Below are 23,396 nucleotides of genomic sequence, written 5' to 3'. Positions count from 1 at the left end.
TGAATTTGAAGAAACATCCAAAAAAATTATGCTTAAAGACGGCTGCAGCTTTTAGCCAAAGCAATGATGCAATTAAAAAGTTTGATAATATGCATTCGGACACTGGTAGATCTTCGAAGATACGCTGACTCATTCAGCAAGCACTTGCCTGTTATAATGAAATTCGACTTACGACCCAAGTGGCGGAAGGTAACCCCGTCGTAAGTGGAGAACTCACTGTAGATTAAAAACACTTTATTGGGTTAAGACTCATTTATTGATGTGTACAGTTTTTCATATCATTTTTTTTTATTTCTCTTGTTGGATGTTTTGGTTCCGTTTTCGCCATCGCTGATTCGTTTCGATCCCGGTTTCTCGAATTTCTTCAAGTCGGCACAAAAGAGTATCTGAAACAAATCCACACAAGCTTTAAAAAAAAAACAGGTGAGAAATAGATGCAATAATGATGACTGATATTATACTTGAAGTGGGTAACTAATTAGAAAGAAACCAACAGATAGGGACAGATGGTGTTGACAGAGAAAAATTTGCAAAAACATTTGACAAAAAGACAGTTTCTGCTCCAAGACATGGGGGCTACCTTCAACACATTGGCCCGATCCGATGTCTAATCCTAAGATGATCACGTGGGCCTGCACAGTGCGTGAGTGGTGGTTGTATCAACAGATTTTTGTTTTTACAAGAAATGGATGTCAGACACTTACTCAACTTATAAGGTCCATACTCTGGTCCAACACACATATTGAAAAAAGCAACATGTGAATTTGCCAGACCCAGGAACTTTGGACCTGCGACATTATAAGCCGATGCGGTTAACGCTGGCTATTGTGGGTGCAAAATTAAATTAGAATAAAACAACTACCTATTTAAAATGTGATGTTTGTTCGTAAATAAGTAGAACATCACCAATAGAGTTTGAACCATACTAGAGGAATCTTATGACAATTATACAGGCGGACCTCGACTTTCGAACGTTTGACTTTCGCACAATTCGCTATTTCGCACATTTAAAAAAAATCGTTTTTTTAAAACGTTGCGCTGTGGGGTAAAGATTACCCCTCTCGCTCGCTCACAAGCAAGTGCATTTCTTGCATCACTTGCATCCTGCTCACACCCGTCACTTTGCTTGTGAGCTAGCTAGGATAGGTTTAGTGAGTGAGAAACGTAAAAACTGCAGTGTTAATACGAACAAAAAGAAATCAAGGACTTCACACGATCGAGACAAAGATGGAAATTATTAGACGTTCTGATAGCGGTGAATCTTTTGCATCAATCGGACGTTCGTATGATACAAACAGGTCTACGATATGTTGTGATAATTGTGGAAATATATCTTTAAAGATTGTTTTCAAAATACACGGCATAGTTATGGATGAAATGGAAAAATCTTTGTCATCATTTTCACATGATTTTCAAGCAAGTAACGGTTGGTTTATATTAAATTCACTGGAGAATCGGCTGATGCGGATAAAAATGCTGCAAAAAAATTATTTCCTCATTATCCAAAATTATTGAAGATGGAGAATATTCCTCTAGCCAAATATTTAATGTAGATGAGACAGGTTTATTTTGGAAAAAATGCCTAGTCGTACATTCTTATCTAAGAAAGAATCAGTTGCCCCTGGGCATAAACCTTCTAAAAACCGATTAACATTGCTTCTTATTGGAAACATAGCTGGTGATTTAAAATTGATGCCAATGTTAATTTATCAACTAGAAAATCCTAGAGCATTGAAAGGGAAAGATAAAGAATTGCTTCCAGTTATTTGGAAATCAAATAAAAAACCCTGGGTTACTGCGTTAATGTTTAAAGATTGGTTCACTTAAAATTTCATGCCAGCAGTTAAGCAATATTGTAAAGTTAATAATTTACCATTTAAAATATTTTATTTAAAATAAGAAAAAGAAGAGTGGCAAACAGTTAACTCTTGATAAATTTTTAAGGGAAACACCCGCAAACCCCACTTAAACATGTCTCTTAAACGCCTCTTAAACATCTTATATTTACTTGATAAATAAATGTTTTAAAATACACACAATTTAAATATTTTTTTTACTTCCCTCTACTTTCGAACATTTAACATTCGCACACATTTTCAGGAACCAATTATGTGCGAAAGTCTATATATACATAAAGTGTATATTATATAGCAGTACTACTTGGCAGTAAGAATAATAGACGTTGTCTCGTCTCATTTTATGGGTTTTATACTTAAGCGTAGACAGGTCGTTTATGTTTTTACTCTTGAAATAGCTATCGATTTTATCAAAAATCTGCAGAATCTAATATAATTAATATTATTTTGTAAAATGGAATTCTACAAAGTAAATACTGACTCGATTAATAAGTCTTTGTTATCACTACAAAACACATTAGATGAAACATATGGGAAAAAAATCTATTTAACTATGTTAAATCTTTGACGAACAAACATCGCATAACACCATAATAGCCCATTTACACATGTATGGATTTACTGGCGGCAGTACGTATTGTCACGACCATAATTATAAAATGTATATGTGAACACATATTATCAAGTTGCAAGATTGCATGCATGGATCAAAAAAGTTTAGTGGCTTCTGAATTTTCACGCGATTCATGGATGTTGCATAACATATGCGCAGTAAAACGATAGTGGCAAACCTGCTGGAAAAATATGAAATATGTTGATGTTTACCAATTTTAAAAACCTATCAAATACATAGCACCATACAATGACAACAACACCTCTGTTAATACAAACCTCCATTCTGTGGAGGCCCATGTGATCTTCTTGGGATAGTACATCGGATCGGGCCAATGTGTTGAAGGTAACCTCCACGTCTTGGAGCAGAAATGCTTATTTGTCTTTTTGTCAAATGTTACTGCACATTTTTCTCAGTTTAATTTACACACTATTGTTGTTGGCAGTGGCGAAGGGTGGAGGTAGGGTGTTAAGACACGCCATTAATAATGCACAATAAATTTTGTTAATCATACTTATTTGTTTTTATTGAACTTAGACTACAGTTTACAGATATTTTTTAAAAATCATTTAAACACTGCCTAAACCAAGCCATGATAGTTTTTGTATATTTTGGGCGATAAGACAAAATTGTGCACACTTTTTCATTCATACTTATTTGTTTTCGTTGGATTAAGAATACATATAACACATATTGTTGGTTCATTTTTTAAATTCATTTAGCCCTGCCTAAACCAAACTATAATAGATAAAAAAATATTATTCTATCTATAAAATATCCAAAGTTATGTATGATTTAATTGCATTTATTTTTAGACAGAAGAGTATTTTTTTACTATTATCAGTATTATCTATTATGGCTTGGTTTTGCAGGGTTTGATTGAATTTTAAAAACTAACACTATCGGTAAATTGTGTCGCTGAGTTTCAAAACCCGCTATAACACTTTTTTGAAATAATTAAGATATATATCCGTACCAATATGGCAGAAGCATATAAGTCGTATTTTGGCGATTTTGAGATTTGAATGCCAATATATCAAAAAATGCCTACTTTATGTTATGGCAAAAGCATATATCTCTAAAACCTATAGATTTCTCGTAAAACGACTTGGAAAAACAATACATGTCATAAAATGTCAAGCTCTAATAAGCCAAAAGCATATATCTCTGACATATACGTTTTTGCAAAATATAAAATTTCAAACTCTAACAAGGCAAAAGCATATATGTCTGACATATACGCTTTTGGCATATTATAAAATTACGCATGCGCAGACTTATCTATGGTATTCTGCATTTTTTGGCAGCTGTCTTTATTGAATTTATAAAATTAGCAATACAGAGGGATTTATTGGTAATGATAATTTCTTTTATTTTATTAACTGTCAATTCATGGTGGAACTGCATTGTATCGTTGTTTTTATTTAATAAAAACAACAAGGTAGTGATAATCGTGGAAAACACTATCCCATAAACAAGAAAACAAACGAACGGGAAGAAGTTACTGCACACATAGAAAGCTTTCCTAAACATGAAAGTCATTATTCACGTCGTCACACATCCAAAGAATACCTGTCTGGGCAGCTAAACATATCCAAAATGTTTGAAATGTATTGTTATATGCAAACGGAAAAAATATGATTCCTGTGTCATATAGTATGTATGCTTCAATTTTTAAAAACACCGGATATATATTTAAAGTACTTTGCAAAAACACATGAAAAACTTATGATACATACAATATTAAATTAAAATGTGCTACAGATTTACAAATAAAACAAATATTGGAAACCGACAAGTTTGCAAGTGGCAGATGAAGGCTATGAATTAAAAAAAAAACGATAAGACCAAAGCTCTCCAATATGAAGGTAAAATTGCTTTTTTAGCATTCGTCCTGCAGCAGTGTTTGCCAACGCCTTCTCTTAACTCAAGTATAGTGTAGTATAAAAGGCAATTATTGTACACATATAATTTGACCGTAAGAAATTGCACATCGAACCAAGCCTCATGTTATATGTGGCACGAGGGAATAGCTGCAAGGGGAGCCAACGAAATAGCGTTTTGTGTGATAAGTCTTCCAACTGTTGAAAATGTTATTGCATCCTCTGATTCTTGTCCGGGACAAAATAAAAATAACATAATAACTGCAGCTCTATCTTACTTTGTAAGTACATCACCAACTATCCAGGTCATGGACCATAAATATTTGCTCCCAGGCCATACGCAAATTGAATGTGACACTGACCATTCACGTGTTGAAAAAGCCAAGAAAACTTCCAACATAGAAATTAATATTCCCCATGATTGGTATCAGTTTGTTAGAACAGTAAGGGGCAAGAAATTTTTTATTGGTAAAGAGATGTCTCAGGATGAAATTTACAATTATTCAAGACTTCTTTCTAATCAACTGGTGAAGCGAAAAAAAATTAATACAGTTGGAGAAAATGTCGTTTGGAACAAAATTAGATCGTTCAGGTATGAGAAGGAGTTTGGTTTAATAAAATTTGAATATTCATTACATGAAGATGACCCATTTCTTCAACTTGATTTACGCCGTACGACAAGAGGAAGAAGGAACATTGTTAACATTAAGCAATGCTATAACGGTCCTCTGCCAATAAATCAATCTATGAAAGATGACCTCATCAGTTTATTGCATTGATAGATCCAGTTTATCAAACGTTTTATATAAATTTAAATACTTACCTGTTAATTTTTATATATAAATACTATAAGTAATACTCATAAACAACTGTTTACCAATATTATTATCACTGTTAGTTTAATTTTATCATGTTTTCATTTAATTTCCATGCTCTTGTTTTAATTCATAAGTTTTCCTATAATAAAACATCTAATATTGTAAATGATATGTCAAAATGTTGAAAATATTTTTATGCCAAAACCCCATATGTCATTAAATGCTCAATAACTCATTGAATTACTTGATTTTCTTTTTTTATCAAATATATTTTAAAACTATACTAGTTTTTTTATAATAATAACATTAAACTCTCCAATTTCCATCATATCCTGATTTGTGACACTTCTTTAAACCTTAAAAACCTTCTCCTGTAAAATGCGAAAAAATGACTTATATGCTTCTGCCATATAGGTACGGATATATTACGATGGATTCATTATTAAAATCTCTACATGAAAATTTTATCGCCTCTTTCAAAATCCGCTACGATTAACTGTCATTTATGAAACAAAATCAATGCGTCTATCAATACCCGCTATAACACTACTGAAACATTCAAAAACCTTTTTAGTTCAAAAAGTTTTTATTGATTTTTTCAACACAATGAAAAAATGTTATAGCGGGTTTTGAAACTCAGGGACACAATTGTAGTCTTGTTTCAATGAAAACAAATACATATGACTGACAAAGTTTAATGTGCACTATTTATGGCGGATCTCAACAGCCTACTTCCACCCTTCGCCACTGGGTGTTGGTAAATCCATGCACTATAGGACTCCAAAACGAATTTTAATGATTCATATAGCTAAAGGTGAGAGGTATGAATTCCTATTCTTTATCCCGAGTGAGCATCCTAGACCCACTTAGGGAATCACTGGTCATAATTAAATACATAATTGATTACCGTGTGAGCCCATCCAGCCAGCGGTCCATAGAGGTCTCGGAAGTAGTTGCCGATTTCATTGTACACCCTATCCGTGACAGACTTCAGGCCTTTGAGGTGGAAAAGATAGTTCTGCGAGGCTATTTGGTATACGTGAGTATCCACTGGGACAGCTTCTAGATGGTTTAATGACATCAGACAAATGCAGTCGGCTACCTGGAGAGAGATCAGATGATTGCGAGTCAAAGAAGGTGATATGAAGTGAGTACGAAATCAAGTCGTAAAGAAATATGGATAAATTTGAGGATTAATTTGGATTAAGTCTATAATTAATTACTTATACACACAATGATCACTTAAAAATACTGGTAGGTATGCCTCAGTGGCGAATGGTGGAGGTAGGCTGTTAAGATTCACCATAAATAGTGCACATTAAACTTTGTCAGACTACAATTCGAGGGCTTAGTGTCAAACAACACTATCTACAAAAGTGCAACTTTACAGGAGAGCCAAAAATCGTTATTTTAGATTCTTATAACTCAACAAGGGAAATGTTTATTTAAAACCTAATGTTAATATTTTATAATTTAATGTGTATTGTACATTTATCTTGCTTATGATGATGTTAAAATTTATAGGGATAGTTTTAAAAAAATATGAAAACAAGGGTAACTTATGTAGTTAGCGTTAAACTTTACTGACGATTTAATAAGAAATTAGAAAAGATTGACATAACGTTGTTTGACTATCATGTAGCCGAAAATGTAAAATAACGTTATCTCAAAAAAAAAAAAAAAACACATTTTTGTAGATAACGTTGTCTGACTTTAAGCACTCGAATTTACAGATGATGTTGATTAGTTTTTAAAATTCAATTAAACCCTGAGAAACCAAGCCATAATAGTCAAAAAATACTCGTCAATCTATAAAATATCTAAAACTGTGCAATGAAATCATACATAACTTTGGACATTTTACAGATATATTAATATTTTGTATCTATTATAGTTTGGTTTAGGTAGAGCTTAATGAATTTAAAAAAATGAACCAACAATATGTGTAATATGTATTCTTAATCCGACAAAACAAATAGGTATGAATGATAAAGTGTGCACAATTTTGTCATATCACCCAAAATACACCAAACTATTATTGTTTTATTGAATTTTAAAAACTAATCAACACCATCTGTAAATTGTAGTCTTAGTTCAATATGACTAACAAAGTTTAATGTGCATGACGGATCTTAATAGCCTACCTCTGCCCTTCGCTACTGGAATGCCTTAAAATGGCAGTTTTGGCATGCTTTTTACAATGTGTGTTCGGATTTGATTGGTTGAGCAAGTGGCTAACATTCAATTCTCGAAACAATATATAACATGACAATGTCGGTTTACGCGTACGAAAGTGCTACTGTTTTAAAAATTCCATGAATCTAAAAAAATATTTTTAAATGGCATACAAAGGTAAAAGAATGAAAACTGTACAATATAATTTGAATAATTGTGGTGCTGGGGATTAAACGGGTACAAATGTTAAGAGTTTTCAAATCATACTTATGTATGCCTGAAATGGAATTCAAACATGTAGCTGGTATGTGTAAAAAATATAAGCATTCTATTTCTCACATTGGATTAGATTATGAGAATTATGATTCCAGGTCAGGTGCGCACACAAGAGGGGCATTGAACAGCCTTCTCAATGGAATGGCCCATCTCTTTTTGAAATTCTACGACACGCGAGGCCTGCGACAGTGGAACTCATGAATTGGTTGAACCATCTGAGGCATCTAATGTTTGCTCTAATATTCTGATGCGGAATGTCTAAAAGTGGATACAATCGGTCACAATAACTTGTAAGAGAGCTCCCGTAGTTAGAGCTGCAGGCCAGGTGTTCATACCTAGACTCAAAGGTGAGGAGTGTGAGTATGGCGAATGTATCCGGAGTAATGTAATACGGTATCCACGGTTGAAGCGCCGAGAAACTATAAGTAGAAGGCGATCTAAAAGTGAACCCCCCCCCATACCATTTTTCTGCATCATCTGCTCCAGGTGCCTCAATTGCATATTTAACTGTGAAGTCGATTTAGTTCACTTGGCGACTTAAGTATATTCGTTCAATTCTCAACACCTCAATTATTTGCATGATACTAAAATGAATGAGACAAATTGGTTTAATTTACCTTAGCTCCTATGCCCATCAGTTTGATAAGTTCGCTTTTGGCTTCCTTGTAAGGCATGATTTTCAGAGAGTCAATCCACTTTTCACCACCCCACTCGCAGATTTGCGCGGCCGATTGTTGGATGAATTTTGCTCGATAACCAAAACCCAACACTCGCAAATTGCCTTCCACCTTTAAAATAATACATAATTCTTAACACAAAGCCGAAAGACAAAATTTGAGTCGTTTAAAACTAATACCGGGAAGAAGGGAGAAGAAGGAACTCACATGTATGTCGGTGGTTGAATCTTCTTCAGTATTATTTTGATTGGGAGATGTGTGTGGACATCAGGATAAATTATAACACAGTAACTTTCGATTTGACAGATTCTCCGCGGAGACGTTTAATTACATTAAATTATACAAGTTTGGAACACAAGGGCTCAGCATGAGTGAGATAAAGTAACGTTAAATTGACGAAGTTACACAATTCATGTCGATGGCTAGCGTGCATACGGTATTCAACTGGATCACATTTCACTTTGCATTTTATTACACATGGACGTGTTCACACAATGGAGAGATCGGCGTCGGAGCACTTTATCGGGGACGCGATAATTATGGGAATTAACATTACCACATTATAGGTAAAGGGTATACTGATCACAATTTAGAGAACATATTATCCGGCTTATATCAACAACCACGCCGCTGCCCGCAGAAGCGGCGCGTCCGTTTTGGGGACGATTTCCCTACCTCCGATATATTTAGGGGTCGGTTGACAACTGGCTATCTTTTTCCAAAAAGCCTGTTGGTTGGTAATGAGACGTGGGACGACCGCCACGGCTGTGGGGTGAGGGGAAGTTATTCGGCTGACTAACGGGACTTCTGTCCGTCCGCCTTGCTCAAGGTCTGATGCAGGTATCTGCAAAGGGACTTCGCGTAAAAAAATGCGTTCGCAACAACAAAGCTTGAAGCGTTCCGTTTGTACTGCAGGGCTGTGCAACCTTTTACAGGGGCATTTTAATATCGATGCTAAATGCCTGATGCGGTATTCGAGACTGCGTATTTGGTAATAAAACTTAAAATAATTAGTATTTGGATTTAATAATGTCTAAGCTTTGCAGATGCTCCGATTTCGTTGGGTATTGGGGCCAATTTGGTTGGTATCTGGACGTCTATAGGCGTGTCGCGTCATATAATTCTGTAAGATCAAACAGCTTAACAAAATTGGTACATCTATAGCATTGTTGTCTTCATGTTGGTTCTTTTCCTTGGCCGGGTCACACATACAAACTCGTCTCGACTGCAACACGTTGAATTTGTCAATGTGTTTTCGTTGGCATTTACGAAACACATGTAATTAAATGCCAACCAAATTGAAATGCCTGGAGTCCGTTTTACGAAAAATGCTAGACAGAGAGTCAAAATTTAAGGACACAAGATTGAAGATTGGTTAAAATCATGGATATTTAATATTAAGCGTTGGAACGCAGCGATCGCGACAGACATATTTTCACACTACTGCTGTAACAATGACGTTTCACGCTCCCAATTGATGATGTCTCTCATGTGGCAGGCAAGTCTACTGCTTTTGTACCATTAGTATCGCGTTACAGTGGGTGACGCTGCGTTCCAACCGCTACCTTTAGTTACCTACCATAATCAAGTGGAACAACACACAAAATAAAGTCAATCTAGTGTCGCCTGAAGAATAATAAAACTAAATACACATGACTACATACCTCTTTCTCTGCAAGTTTTTCGACACACGGGAAACTGTAATAAGTGTCTTCGCCAACAACACATATTTTATCTCCATAATTTGTACATAACTTTTCTATCATAGTTGAGATTCTAAAACAAAAGAAATAATTCGAATGATAAGTTAAATTATATTAAATTCTACATGATATTTTTTTAAGTTAATAGCTATGTTGGTTGTAACCAGTGGCGGCTCGTCCATACGCACTGCGGAACTGCAGCACCCCCAAGCAAATTGAGAAAAATGTAATATTATAATATACATAAATTTATGTATATTATATGAAAAAATCAATATTATTAAGCGTGTAATAAGCTCGCCTGCGCACCGATACATCCAATGTCCAATAATATTGTCATACACGCGGTAGGTACTTGATTTTGCACATTACCGATTTCAATAGAATATTCTCGAGCGGGCAGCGGTGCTCGCAGCTGGAAGCCTAATCGGTACTGCCGGTCAGACAGTCCGATTTCAGTATTTCTCCGTTTCTGCGTCGCACGTGAGCAAGCGCGCGACAGCGAGGAAAGAAATATAGCTATAATGTTTTATAAACATTGTTAAAATTTATTTCTGCAAGCAATTTATGCAAAGTTCTTTATTTTAATTATTGATATAATTAATTATTTATATTTAATTTTGATGTTAATAGTAAAATAATAATCCAAATAAACATTTATTTTTATTTTTAATCAATCGCAGCACCCCCAAATATCTTATCCACGAGCCGCCACTGGTTGTAACACTTATCAAGACTACTAAGACAAGAAAAGACTAAAACACATGCTGTGAAATTTACTGCCAAAAGTTGTTGAGTCGATAATTTAGGTATCTTGAGTTAACAACGGATGATGTGTCTATATACAAAAAATATGTATGCTAGAAAAAAAATTCAAGCTCATTCGATATATAGAATGTGCGCATAAAGTACAAAGAAATTAGAATTACAGTAGGCGCTCGGTAATCCGGCACCCATATTTTTTCACCTATGCCGGATTGTTGGAAATTCCGGATTATTGGATTTCTATAGGAAATAATTCTATCACAGATTTGCACAGTAAAACTCTTTATTAGATTATAGTCTTTAATAGTCCCTCCGCTCTGTAATCAGGCAGTTTAATGTGAAACCTGCCGGATTATAGCTTAGTTGCAAAATGCCGGACTATTGGACATGCCGGATTGATAAACGCTGGATTACCGAGCACCTACTATATGTCTGATTTTAGATGGCATGTCAAACTTTCAAAACGCACTTACTCCATAGCATAATTTTGAGACTTATCAACTTTTGGCAGTAATACCATGTAAATTGGAATTCCATTGATGTATTCACTGAACATGCTGATATTACGTAACAATATACAACTGGGGTGGTATTTCAAATTCTGTTAATAACAGTCATGTTTAACTGCTATGATGACCGAAAAACTCGAATAGTTGAAGATCTTCATCTATCTAGGATAACAAGTGTCTAAAGATAGATGAATGTTTGATGAAATTGTTCTCAGAACAAAGCTGGTCAGGAGTGGTTTTGCCCGCTTGAATAAAGTTTTGAAAAGTATCTTTCCAATGTGCCTAAAACCAGTGTATAATCACATATTATTACAACGTTTTTCTTAGGTCGTATTATTCGTCCGGTGGTTGTTTGTCCGGTACAAATCTTGCGATCGATTTTTAACTAACTTCCCGACTAGCTAGACATTTGAAACTTATAATATATCAGAACACGATGCCAATGCATTTTTTTAATACTTTTAGCCATCTTTAAGTAGAATTGAATTCATTTTTAGTTAATTCTGTTTTGCATGAAAAGTTATTTCGATACCATTATTGATTGCTAGGGGGTCCTAGCAACTAAATTATTAAATAATATATACGTGCGTTACTATGGAAATCAATATGAAATAACATTTCATTATTCAGTATTTCTATCAAGAACAAATTTTTTTGATCGTTTAAGCTAGTCAAGTCAAGTTTATAATTATGATTCAACAGAAAATTTAAAAACGTTGTATATAAAAAGTTCTTGTAATTATTTTAGTTCATTTTCATTAATCAATTAAATACCTTGATATATGATTATTCTGACTGCATATGAACGAAAACAAATTTTCGACAGGTTCCTGGTTAAGCATTCGTATACCGTAGAATTTCTTAGCAGCGTCACCAAATAACGGGTCTTTCTTTGACCATGACTCGTACAGAGGCGCCAGCTCGACGTCCAGTCGGAAATACGACTTCAAAAGATCGTCATAGTATTTGGAATCAAATTGTTTTACTCCCTCTTCATTGTGTACATTATTTTCTTTGGCAGCTTTACTGTTTTTCAACATTCTAATATGTTGTTTTGTGATATTCTTCGTATTTTTTTTAACGTCTCCGTATTCTTTACGAGGACTATGCAAAGATCCTAAGACTTGATACAATATGCCATCGTCGTCTTGCGTTAATTTCCAGACGGTACTTGAAAACGTTCCAATCCATTCATCGGTTTCGTGATTATGCTTCCATCTGAAAACATTAAGACGATACATCAGTGAAACGGCAAATAATTTTCAACTATAGGCGTGACGAAATTTTGGACTCGCTGGCATTCGGAGAGAGAACGTCGAGCTGGGAACACGTCAATTTGTTTCGTGATGGCGACGGGGGCATTAATTCTTAAATCGTGTAAAGATGCAGTGATGCCAACCGTACTATAATTTTAATTCCGCGAAAAATGTAAAATACTATAATTTTACGCCAAATATATCAAAATACTATAATTTTAAAGGATTCAAGACAAAAAATGTTCCTGTACTATATATTTTTCAGAAAAACTATAATTTTTATGCCTTTGTCCTATAATCAGCATAGAAAAAGATGGCAACACTGTAAAAATGACTAAAAACGTTACCCATTTACTTGAAAAAGAAAACATGTCAATGAATATTATTATTGTTACTAATAGTACAATAAACAGAACATTAAATGGACGCATGTTGGATTTATATGACAAATTATATTTCGTTTGGCATGCGTCATTTGCACCCGCGACCCGCGATCCGCGCATCGCCTAGCCACGATCTTTTTAGACCGTGCCTCAACTGAGGTATAGCCTTAATGAAAATAAATTATCTTCTTCTGGATAATATATATGGTTGGTGTGTAGCGTGTGTGTGGAGATTAGGGATGCCGATGATGTGGGATGTGATGAGCGGTGAGTGAAGACTTGTAGTTGTTGGAGAAGATAGTGAGATTATTTACGGATTGACAAGTGCTGTTTACATAGCAGTGGCGAAGGGTGGAGGTAGGCTGTTAAGATACGACATAAATAGTCCACAATAAACTTTGTCAGTCATACGTATTTGTTTTCATTGAATTAAGTCAACAATTTACAGATGTTGTTGGCTAGTTTTTTTTAAATTCAATTAAACAATGCAAAAACGAAGTCATAATAGATAATAGTCGAAAAATAATTGTCTATCTATAAATTATGCCAGCTTAAACGTTGGACTATCACACTGTGGGTCTCAGCTTCGAATCATGGGTCTGGCAAGTATACATATTGTTTTTCAATTTGTGTGTGAGTCAGGGTATGGACCTAATAGGTTGAGCAAGTGGCTGACATCCATTTCTCGTAAAAAACAAAATCTGTTAATGCAAACCTCCACTCTGTGGAGGCACATATGATCCTATTAGGATCGGACATGGTCTTAATCTACATGGATATAATAATATTTTTTATCTATTATGGTTTGGTTAGGCAGGGCTTAATGAATTTTAAAAAAAGCTAACCAACAACATGTATAACATCTATTCTTAATTCAATGAAAAATAAGAATGAATGAAAATTTGTGCACTGTTTTGTCGAATCGCCCATAACATACCAAAACTATTGTCGCTTGGTTTTGGCAAAGTTTAATTGATTTTTAAAAACCAACCAACACCATCTATAAAGTGTAGTCTTAGTTCAATAAAAACAAATACGAATGACTGACAAAGTTTTTTTTTTTTTTTTTTTTTTTTTTTCGACCATGTCCGATCCTGATAGAATCATATGGGCCTCCACAGGGTGGAGGTTTGTATTGACAGATTTTGTTTTTTACGAGAAAATGAAATTTACGAGATGTCAGCCACTTGCTCAACCTATTAGGTCCATACCCTACACACACAAATTGAAAAACAATATGTGTACTTGCCAGACCCAGGATTCGAACCTGGGACCCACGGCTTTATAGTCCAACGCTTATGCCGCGCGGCCACCGCTATGCACTATTTATGTCGGATCTTAGCAGCCTACCCCCACCCTTCGCCACTGTTACATAAGTATAATAAAGTCAATAATATAAGATATTAGTGAGATATGTAGCCTGAGGCCAAGCGATACTGAGTGACTGTTACAAGATCAAGATAAAAGCGGAGTGAGATATTCATTCAATTTACTACAACTTATTTACTTACAACTTATTATTTACAACTATTTATTGAACCCCTCACAATTGAATAATGCTAATACTAAGTATCCCATGCCTTCGTTAAGAAATACATTTTAATATAATAAATATTAGGGGTAATTGAGCAGCAGATGAGCTTATATGTTTTTTTTTTTTACGACAACAGTTTATTCCATGTAGACAATTATAATATATAGCTTTTTCTGTCGGTGCATAGGCTTTTCGATCCAATAATTGTTAATTTAAAATTTGACTTTTTCATACATTTTGATGTATCATTATCACAAACTAAGATTATATTAGGTTGGGGTAGCTTAGATTAGGTTTGGTTTGGTCTAAAAAGAAAGTTATAAAATCTCATGATGGCAGCTGCGGCACATTTACCATATTAGGTACTGAGGTAAAGTTCCATATTTGCAATAATTGGTAATTAGATTCGTGTGAAATTTGTATGCTAAAAATGTGTGTACTAAACAATCTTATTTTTGCCGTCAGCGTTTCTCACTGAGTAAGCACCAAGAGCCTGTCCACATGGCCCGATTCCCATCGCGATTTACGCTCGAGAACCAGAAATGGCTTCCATCCAGATAGGGCGTAGTTTGCGCGTTTGACACAATTAGGTGAAGTAATTCATTTTTGAATCGGCATAAAAAAACAAATGCGAATGTAGAAAAAAGCACTGCAACTCGATGGTGTTAGTCGGTTTCTATGAGATTTTGTATTTTGCGATTACTTCCAATACCTATTCTCCGCACTTTACAACCTAGGTGACGTAATTTATTTGGGAGTAGTAATAAAAAGTCTCGCCTTCGAGCGCCAAGCGGTCGTATTTCATTTTGTAATGGCTGTGAACGCCGCGATTGTCCAGAGTCTGGCGTTTGCAGGCGATCGTTTCGCAACAGTCAAAGCGCGCGAGTAACAAAAACGCGCCATGTGGGCAGGCTCTAAGCCATACGCTGACGGCCTGTGAAAAAATGTAGGTATATAAAAATAATTAAATAATATTTTCGCGATCGATTCGTTTGTCACGGATTTTGCTGACAATGCTTGTTTTCACAGAACTCGTTGATCGCCACATAAATATTTCAATACAATCCCTGTCTACTGGAAGACAATTTTCTATTAACCGGATAACTGCTGCCAGCGTCTTAGCACGCTTTTCTATTCCGAGAACAGAAGGCCGGCCAAGCAAAATGCGCGTGCAAAGACGCTCCACTAGAAACGCAATATATCGGCCGAGGTCAATGTTTTGAATAATTCAATCACATTGCCCACACAGCGACATCTCTTAGGATCATGGTGTAATACTTACATTTGACAATTTCTATATTATCTTGAACAAAACGTAAATTTTAAACAAAGCTTTCTTGGGTTACCGAAACGCGTCGCTGGTAGGGTTGTACCACGAATCCGATATTTATCAAATCACACGCCGGGATTCCCGTTTACTTATAGTAGATGCAATCGAAATTATGGTTCGTGTACTGTACTGTGATTCCTGAATATACACTAATACTCAATAGGAGTGACACATCTTGGAATACATACCAGTTGAATATTCGTAGTAGTATTTGACGTATCTATTTCGGTTTCGCGGCTGAAATATTTTCACTTTATAATTCATTTCTTTTATTATTATTTTTAAACCTTCGTAATCTGTGTTGTATCGATAATTGTTTATTTTAAAAGATATTAGTGTCGGGACTTATTTTATTCGCATAGTGTTTAACTTATTTGACTTTTTTGTATTATATATTTTTATAATATGTCAAGTTTCTGGGATATTTGAACCTTAGACAATAGATACAGATAGACGCTTCACATTGCCTTGGTACGTGAAGCTGCGTGCCGTGTGTTTGGTTGTGTGAGTGAGTGGACATATGCGTATACAAACGTTCGAGACCATAGGCGTGCGGGAGAAACGGAATATTATTAATATTCAATGATGTTCATTGGTGGATATCTTCAATATAATAAATACAGAAACTTCAAAATGTATTATTATTTAATTATCATAATAATATGGTACTTACATTAAAATTAACAAAGTAAATAACTAAGTAGGTACATGAGTATAATCAATATTAAATTGACAAATTATCATATTAATTTACAAGTATCAATAATTCAAAGGTAATTTATGAAATCACATCATGTAAAAATATATACCTACAGAGTATGTAAATAGATATGCACAATAGCGAATCGAATACAAAATATGGATCAAAGAAAATCACTTTGAAAAATTCAGATTATTAAAACACAAGTTGAAGGACGTGCAAAAAAAACCTATACAAATTATAATATTTGGATTATATAGAACAGGTCTGGGCAAGCGGCCCGCCAAGTTTTTCTGCGGGACCCGCGAGTTTTAATCGTATTTTTGAAAAAAAATACTTTTTTCTACATTTAACGCTTTGTTAAAAATAAAATTTTATAAATACATAAATTGCACCGTCGAGAAGATATCTGCAAATTTTACAACACTCTTAATTCGGACAAATTAGAACAACTTAAATAAAGATTCTGATCGAAAAATGTTGATTATTTCTAGATCAACTTATATAATTACGTGAACAAACAATTTCAATTAGGATGATTATCAATACAAACTCTTTACAATCAAACATCACTGATGAACATTTACAAGCAGTTTTAAGAATCTTAAAAATTAACACTGAAATTAAAAGGATGTTGAAGAATGTAAAACAGTTCTTATTCATTCTTCTCATTAAATTGTTGGCTATTAATCCTTTCTATGCCGCAATTAGTTAATTGATAGTAATTAACATAAGAATTGGTGTAATTAGGGCGTCCAAAGACGCTTTGGGCACTTAACCGGTTAAAGAATTATTTATTTTTTTATGTTGAAATTCTTTTTTCATGATAACGAATAACGTGTGTCTAGAAAATAATATTTTACTTGCGGCCCGCCGTTCATTTTATATTCCTAACTTAGCCCTTAATCCAAAAAGTTTGCACATACCTGAAATAGAACAACAAATAACAAAATACATATTATATTATTATCCTAGAACTCTTTCCATTTTGGCAAGCGGTACGATAGACCTTCTTTATTATGTCCGATATAATATAATATAATTATAGACATGACAAAAAAGTGTTATTTGAGAGAAGATCTAGTTTCAAAATAATTGTCTAGCAATGCAGAAACTGCAGAACTTTTCATAATAAAAAATCGGAAAAGACCTTTCAAAAAGTACCAAACAGCCTTACATAAATTTGCATTAAACATTATTTTGTATTCACTGTCGGCCTACAAATATATTCGATGCATATTTGACACGTACGTGCCACACTCCTCTACACTATAGTCCGACAACATAAACGTTAACTTTTTGATATTCGGTTGGGGTCGGCTGTTTTCGGCCAGCACAGAAGCGACTACGAAGGGAACAGCCCGTATCACACGTAGCAAATCGCCTACCTAACTAAATGGCCATTCGACATCGAAAGATATGGGATGGCAAGAAATACACGAGATTCGTAAATATGCAGATGGAAGTGGAGAGTGCTTGCCAACAACTAGCAATGTCTTGTTGCCAGTTTGTATCAACGAGGAATGAAAACTGCCAGTGGGATATTTTTTAGTTAGCGGTATTAAAAATTTCTAAAGCAATTGAACTCTGTTGGAATACTTCTAAAGATACATACAAATACATCACCCTGGTCAACAATTTCTTCGATCTATTTAATTCTCGGAATTTTAGGCAAAGGGTATTCAAACGTCATATTACTCATATTAATAAAATTGAGATTTTTACATTTTTAGATCAGGCCAAAGACTACATAAAATATTTAAAATATCAATGGGAACGAAGAAAATAGTTAAGATAAATAATGTTAAGCAGGAAAAGTATACAAAATCAGAAAAAAATATAAGCAGGAAAAAACAAGATTCATAGGATTTATTATATGTATGTATAAATAGTTTTAAGGCCTTCTATAATGATTTAGTAAAAAAATGAAAAATATTTGAAGTACATTCACACGTACAGGCTAAGCCAGGAGCATATTGAGTTATTTATTATTGGCAATATTAGGAATCAAGGTGGCTTTAATAACAATACCAATTGTTACCAATTTAAAAGCATCTACAAATATCTGTTAAACCACCTAGAACTCGGATCATCTTTTAATGAAAACTGCCTAACTACGTAATAACTATTGACCTTTAAATAATACTATTTTATTGTAGAAATTTCTTATTTTTTCAGTCGGTTCATTAAGTTTGCTTGTTATGTAATGTATTCTTACAGTTAAGTACTTTTGGATTATTAATTTTATTAGGAATACCACGTGGTTTTCTAGCGGCGATTGATCTGTCATGTGATCTTTTAATTCTTTAAAAATATCTGTGTGTACAAAGTGGCTTAAAACTTCAATCGTCATTTTTTCAAAATATTTCCCAATAGTATTTGCAGAATACAGCTTTACATATTTCTTAAAAACTAGTTCACTATATTTACAAATATAGACAACATCCTGAGAAGGATACCGTAAGCCGCCTACGTCTTTTTTAGCTATTAAGTAAGAATTCAGAGCATTTTTACGATCACTAGCATCCAAAACTTGCAAGCATCTCTCGCATACTATTATTCTGCTAACTTTTCTGACGACAAATCCAGCAATGTATCCAACAATGTCTTCGGAATATTGCGTGAGCGTACTTAGATCAAGCATTGTACTTTCATCAAAAGATGGTTGCTCACAATCATCATCAGGTGGGTCTACTAGCGATCTTTTTGGACAAGAATAATTAATCACATTCTCACTAGAAAGATTCAGACCATTTAAAATATTTATTTGGTCTAATGCGACACAGTTTCCATTACCTAGATGATTTATTTCTGCATGTACTAAGAGTTTCCTATATGCGCTTCGGAATTGTCTAGCGGTTGGATTATTATTAAAACCGCCCTGGGATCGGACAGCACCAAAAAACAATTCAATATGGTCTTGACTGATTTTATACGTGCATATAAATGATATATTCGGGTTAGGAACAATTATCATTTGGTAAAGGTGAATTAACGATTTTATACATATTTTAAACCCCAGAAACCCTGTTTTTTTTGCCGATGCTATCACTTCAGACCCATTCGGCCATCTCAAACCATTTATGTATGTTATTATTTCTGCAAAGTATTTTAAATTCTCATCATAATTTTTGGAATTGAGAGGTTTTTTCCACCCCATTCATTGCATGTAAATTGCGAGAATTAAGAATATCAAATAAATTATTAAAATATCTTATAAAAGTGGAAGTTGACTGGCTATTTTCAAAATCTGGCAACTTCAGTGTATTTATTTCTACAAAAATCAATAGTGTCAGCAACCGAGTTGCTTAATAACTGCGTAGCTAACTTAACTTTCATTTTTTGGCGGAAAAACGATATATGCGATGCATGTAATTTATTCGCAATGTGTAATCCTTCTTTTTCTTGTAGATCATGGAGCTTTTCGATGTATTTCCAATCTACAATACCCGCGTCTTTATCAATTATAACAAGTGCATTCCTTATCAGTTTTATATTATGGCATGGATCAAAAAATACTGCTATATCTTGTTCGCTATGCCGAAAGGTGGTCTTAAAGTTATTTTCGTCAGAAAAATTACATCCTAAATCTTTAAGCATTGCTGTGTTTGTTGGTGCGCCATGGAAAGTTAATGCTACAATATCTATGTCGCAATCTTTTAGAAGATCAAGGCAATTTCTTACCAACGCACTTTTTTGTAAGCCGGTTATGCCATCGATTAAAAAATACCCGACAGGAATCTTCCATGAGTCATTAAGGCAACTCACTAGAAACGTAAGACATTCCTTTGCCATGGGCACGCAGTCCATTCCAGATGCTTCCTAATCGCCATTTCATCAAAAATTAACACTCCTTTCAACCTTTTTTTCGATGCTGACGATTTTAAGCGTATGGCATCAAAAGCTTCTTTTGTAAACCCCGGTTGGCAATCAAGAGCAGTATACCAGCGTGATAATGTTTTTGGATGAGGTAAGCGTGTGGAGAATTGACTTCGAACATACGAATAAGCTCTAGGTGAATAAAAGTGCAGGGTTAATGCAAATCTACGTAACTCGGGACTGTATTGTTTTTTAGACGTATGGCCCGTGCTCACGATCAAAAAATCTTTATTCCCCTCGAGTGAAGTTAAAAGTTCTAAATTTTCTTCTAAAACCAATTGTTTTAACCTTAACGAATTAATTATTGTTTTAAATGTGACGACTTTTTTTAAAAGTCGTCTTTTAACAGCTTGAATATTTTTTAGTCTACGCAGCCTTGCCGATGCTAATGCTTTTACACGGTTTTCCGACATGTTTTGTCTTTTGATAATCTCCTCCATATTTTTGATGAGCTTTCGCATTTTTTTTTCCTTGGGGTATTTTTGGATGCTTGTATCGGACGTGGCTTCGAGACCTGAAATTAAATACATATGTAGGTATACTTTATATAATTATATTTTATACCATGTTCGATCCTAAAAGATCACAGAGTGGATGTTATATCAACAGGTTTTTTTTATGAGAAATCGATGTTAGCCTCTTGTAACGTATCAGGTCCATACTCATATAACATGGCTTTGTAAATTAAGCCCGTAATTGTTGTCGGAACGAAAACCGAAATAGAGCCGATATATTATATTTTTTTACTTGAACCGGAACGAAAAAATAACTGTTCAAAGCCCTGGTACATAACATGTGAAATTTTCCAGACCCTAGAGTCGAATCCGGGAACCTCCACATTAAATGCTAATATCTTCTCAGAAATTCACTCAATACCTACCTACTTTCCCTAATTATATAATAGGTTTAAATCATTGTATAGCCCATTATCTAAATTACCATTACTACTATAGTCCAGGTAGAAAAAATCTTAGATATTTTTTCCGCATATTATAAATTTCACTAACTACAAAATATTGTCAATGATATTGATAATAATAATAATAATAATAATAGAAAATAGAAGAATGAATCATGCCAGTAGGTATGTTTTATCTATTTTTGTATTTTCGTTCAAGCGGTTGCCACATTTAACTGGTATTTTATTGTAATTCGTTTAAATTATATATTATGGAACCTCTTTGTTCAAATTACTTACCCTCAAAAAATGTTTCAATCCTTCAAATTGCGTGGGCAATGCGTCATACGTTAAGCATACCCTTTTTTTCGTTCTTTTAAGATATGCCGCTTCGAAATGTTTGGAACAAATACAACTACTGGAAGTAGGAGCCCAGCTGGAAGGATTGACACGATGTATTTGATTTATCCAATTCTGCCTTTTTGGTTCATATTTTGGGAATCTGTAATCCATTAGGGAGCAACATTACAATAACATTCATAAACCAATTGCATTTAGGAAATCACGAAGCAAAAATGTTAACAAACAGGGCACTAAATCGATTATTCCTCGGGAGTTTTTCAACATGTATACTAAATTCCATTTCTTTAGCAAAACAATAAAATGATTGCCTACTATAGGTAATCTTTGCTAATATTTTTTTTCAGTTTTTTGTTACTTCAACTTTAACCACATACCCACTTTTTGCGGACGCCTATGAATAATCATTTCGCTAGTGCTCGCCCAAAGTGCTCGCACTAGACGTTCAGCATTAAAATATAATTTTCTATTTTTTTACATTATATAGTATTGTTAAGCGGTGAAAATGCAACCATTAGATAAAGATATGCATAATTAAAGTTATTTCGAAAAAAACACTAGGTCACTTGATATTAAAATATATAATAATATACAAATAAATTATCACAAACATGTATCAACTTACCTATGAAATGTAATACCATCTTCTTGCTTATCAGTATGGCTACCACATTTTAAGACAACACACAGAACCATCTTTTCTACTTAATTAACTAAAAATATTTACCACTGACTTTATGTTTACCACAAAAAACAGCAATTGTAGCAACACGAGCTCGCGGTTATGGACGCTTTCTGAAGCGTTTCACCACGATTTGCCAGCGACCACCTTTTATCTTACTCTAGCGCGTGTCGCAGAGATTGTAAGGGTGCCGAATACTTTCTCACTCGCACTCATGCATCGTTTTTGTTCAGGCCTTGATTTGAACTTTTTTACATATAAAAAAATTTATCTTCTTCCTAATCAAAATGGAAGGACACAAAGTACATCAGAAAATGCCTAACAGGCCTCACTGTTGAATCGGATGACAGTGATTTTGTTGAAGAGGAACAAGATGTTTTGATTCCCAGTGCATATGAAGCTGCATATTGTAGAATTACTTCTCATACATAATAACGTTCTCATCTCTACTGTGTAAGTGTTGTGACAACCCTGACGTTTTGTGACACATTAAGTTTGATTTATTTCGATAAATGACGGCGTAAATGGACACATTGTGTATTAATTTGGTAAATTTATATGATATAGTATTAATATAATGCCGCAAAAAGTATGTTTACTAAGGTTTATTATTTCAAAGAAAATCGCGGCCCTCCGTATATGGCCATACTAATACCTCCTGGCATAGAACAGGAATCATTAAAAATATTAATTACATCAAGAAAAAAACAGTACTGTTCGGTTAAAGCGGATACAGCGGAAAACGCATTTTGAAAATAGCCGATAAACTGGATTATTTGTTAGGTTGGGTTAGGTTAGGTTTGGTTAGGTTAACCTAACAAATAATCCAGTTTATCGGCTATTTTCAAAATGCGTTTTCCGCTGTATCCGCTTAACCGAATAGTACCGATTAACTTACCGAAAGCTTTGGCCTCCGTTTAACGTTCCGATCAACTGTAAATTGGCAGACTTACAAGCAATTCGTGACCAGCTCATGATGATATTCAATTTATGTCAGTTAACATATATAATTATTATTATACTTTTTAGTTCAATTAACTGTTGTCATAATATTGTATCGTTTACCTTTTCACAGTCGCGCCAAATTCTGACATTTCTA

General features: G+C 34.3%; 1 protein-coding gene across 1 annotated transcript; it reads right to left on the bottom strand.

Moving 5' to 3' along the window:
- Positions 1 to 220: 220 nt before the first annotated feature.
- LOC147069802 (N-glycosylase/DNA lyase-like) lies at positions 221 to 23,386 on the bottom strand. The gene is made up of 6 exons (XM_085950892.1): positions 23,196 to 23,386; positions 12,050 to 12,493; positions 9,963 to 10,074; positions 8,239 to 8,409; positions 6,078 to 6,272; positions 221 to 386 (listed from the first exon to the last, which is right to left on the bottom strand). Exons 1-6 carry the CDS (start codon positions 23,270 to 23,272, stop codon positions 279 to 281), a joined length of 1,107 nt encoding a protein of 368 aa, XP_085807018.1. The 5' UTR covers positions 23,273 to 23,386; the 3' UTR covers positions 221 to 278.
- Between the last annotated feature and the right edge of the window lie 10 nt (positions 23,387 to 23,396).

Source organism: Rhyacophila brunnea, unplaced genomic scaffold (assembly GCF_057557595.1).
Source record: "Rhyacophila brunnea isolate RB1 unplaced genomic scaffold, BYU_Rbru_1.0 scaffold_23, whole genome shotgun sequence".
Taxonomy (NCBI): domain Eukaryota; kingdom Metazoa; phylum Arthropoda; class Insecta; order Trichoptera; family Rhyacophilidae; genus Rhyacophila; species Rhyacophila brunnea.
Note: the sequence above shows the minus strand (reverse complement) of the source record. Positions and strands in the feature narration are given on the sequence as shown.

Excerpts from the sequence above, each read along its gene's own strand:
- LOC147069802 (XM_085950892.1), bottom strand. The coding sequence starts at position 23,272 with ATGAGCTGGTCACGAATTGCTTGTAAGTCTGCCAATTTACAGTTGATC. Across the intron at positions 10,075-12,049 it reads CAGAATAATCATATATCAAG|AATCTCAACTATGATAGAAA; the intron begins GTATTTAATTGA and ends CTTTTGTTTTAG. Across the intron at positions 6,273-8,238 it reads TGATGGGCATAGGAGCTAAG|GTAGCCGACTGCATTTGTCT; the intron begins GTAAATTAAACC and ends ATCTCTCTCCAG.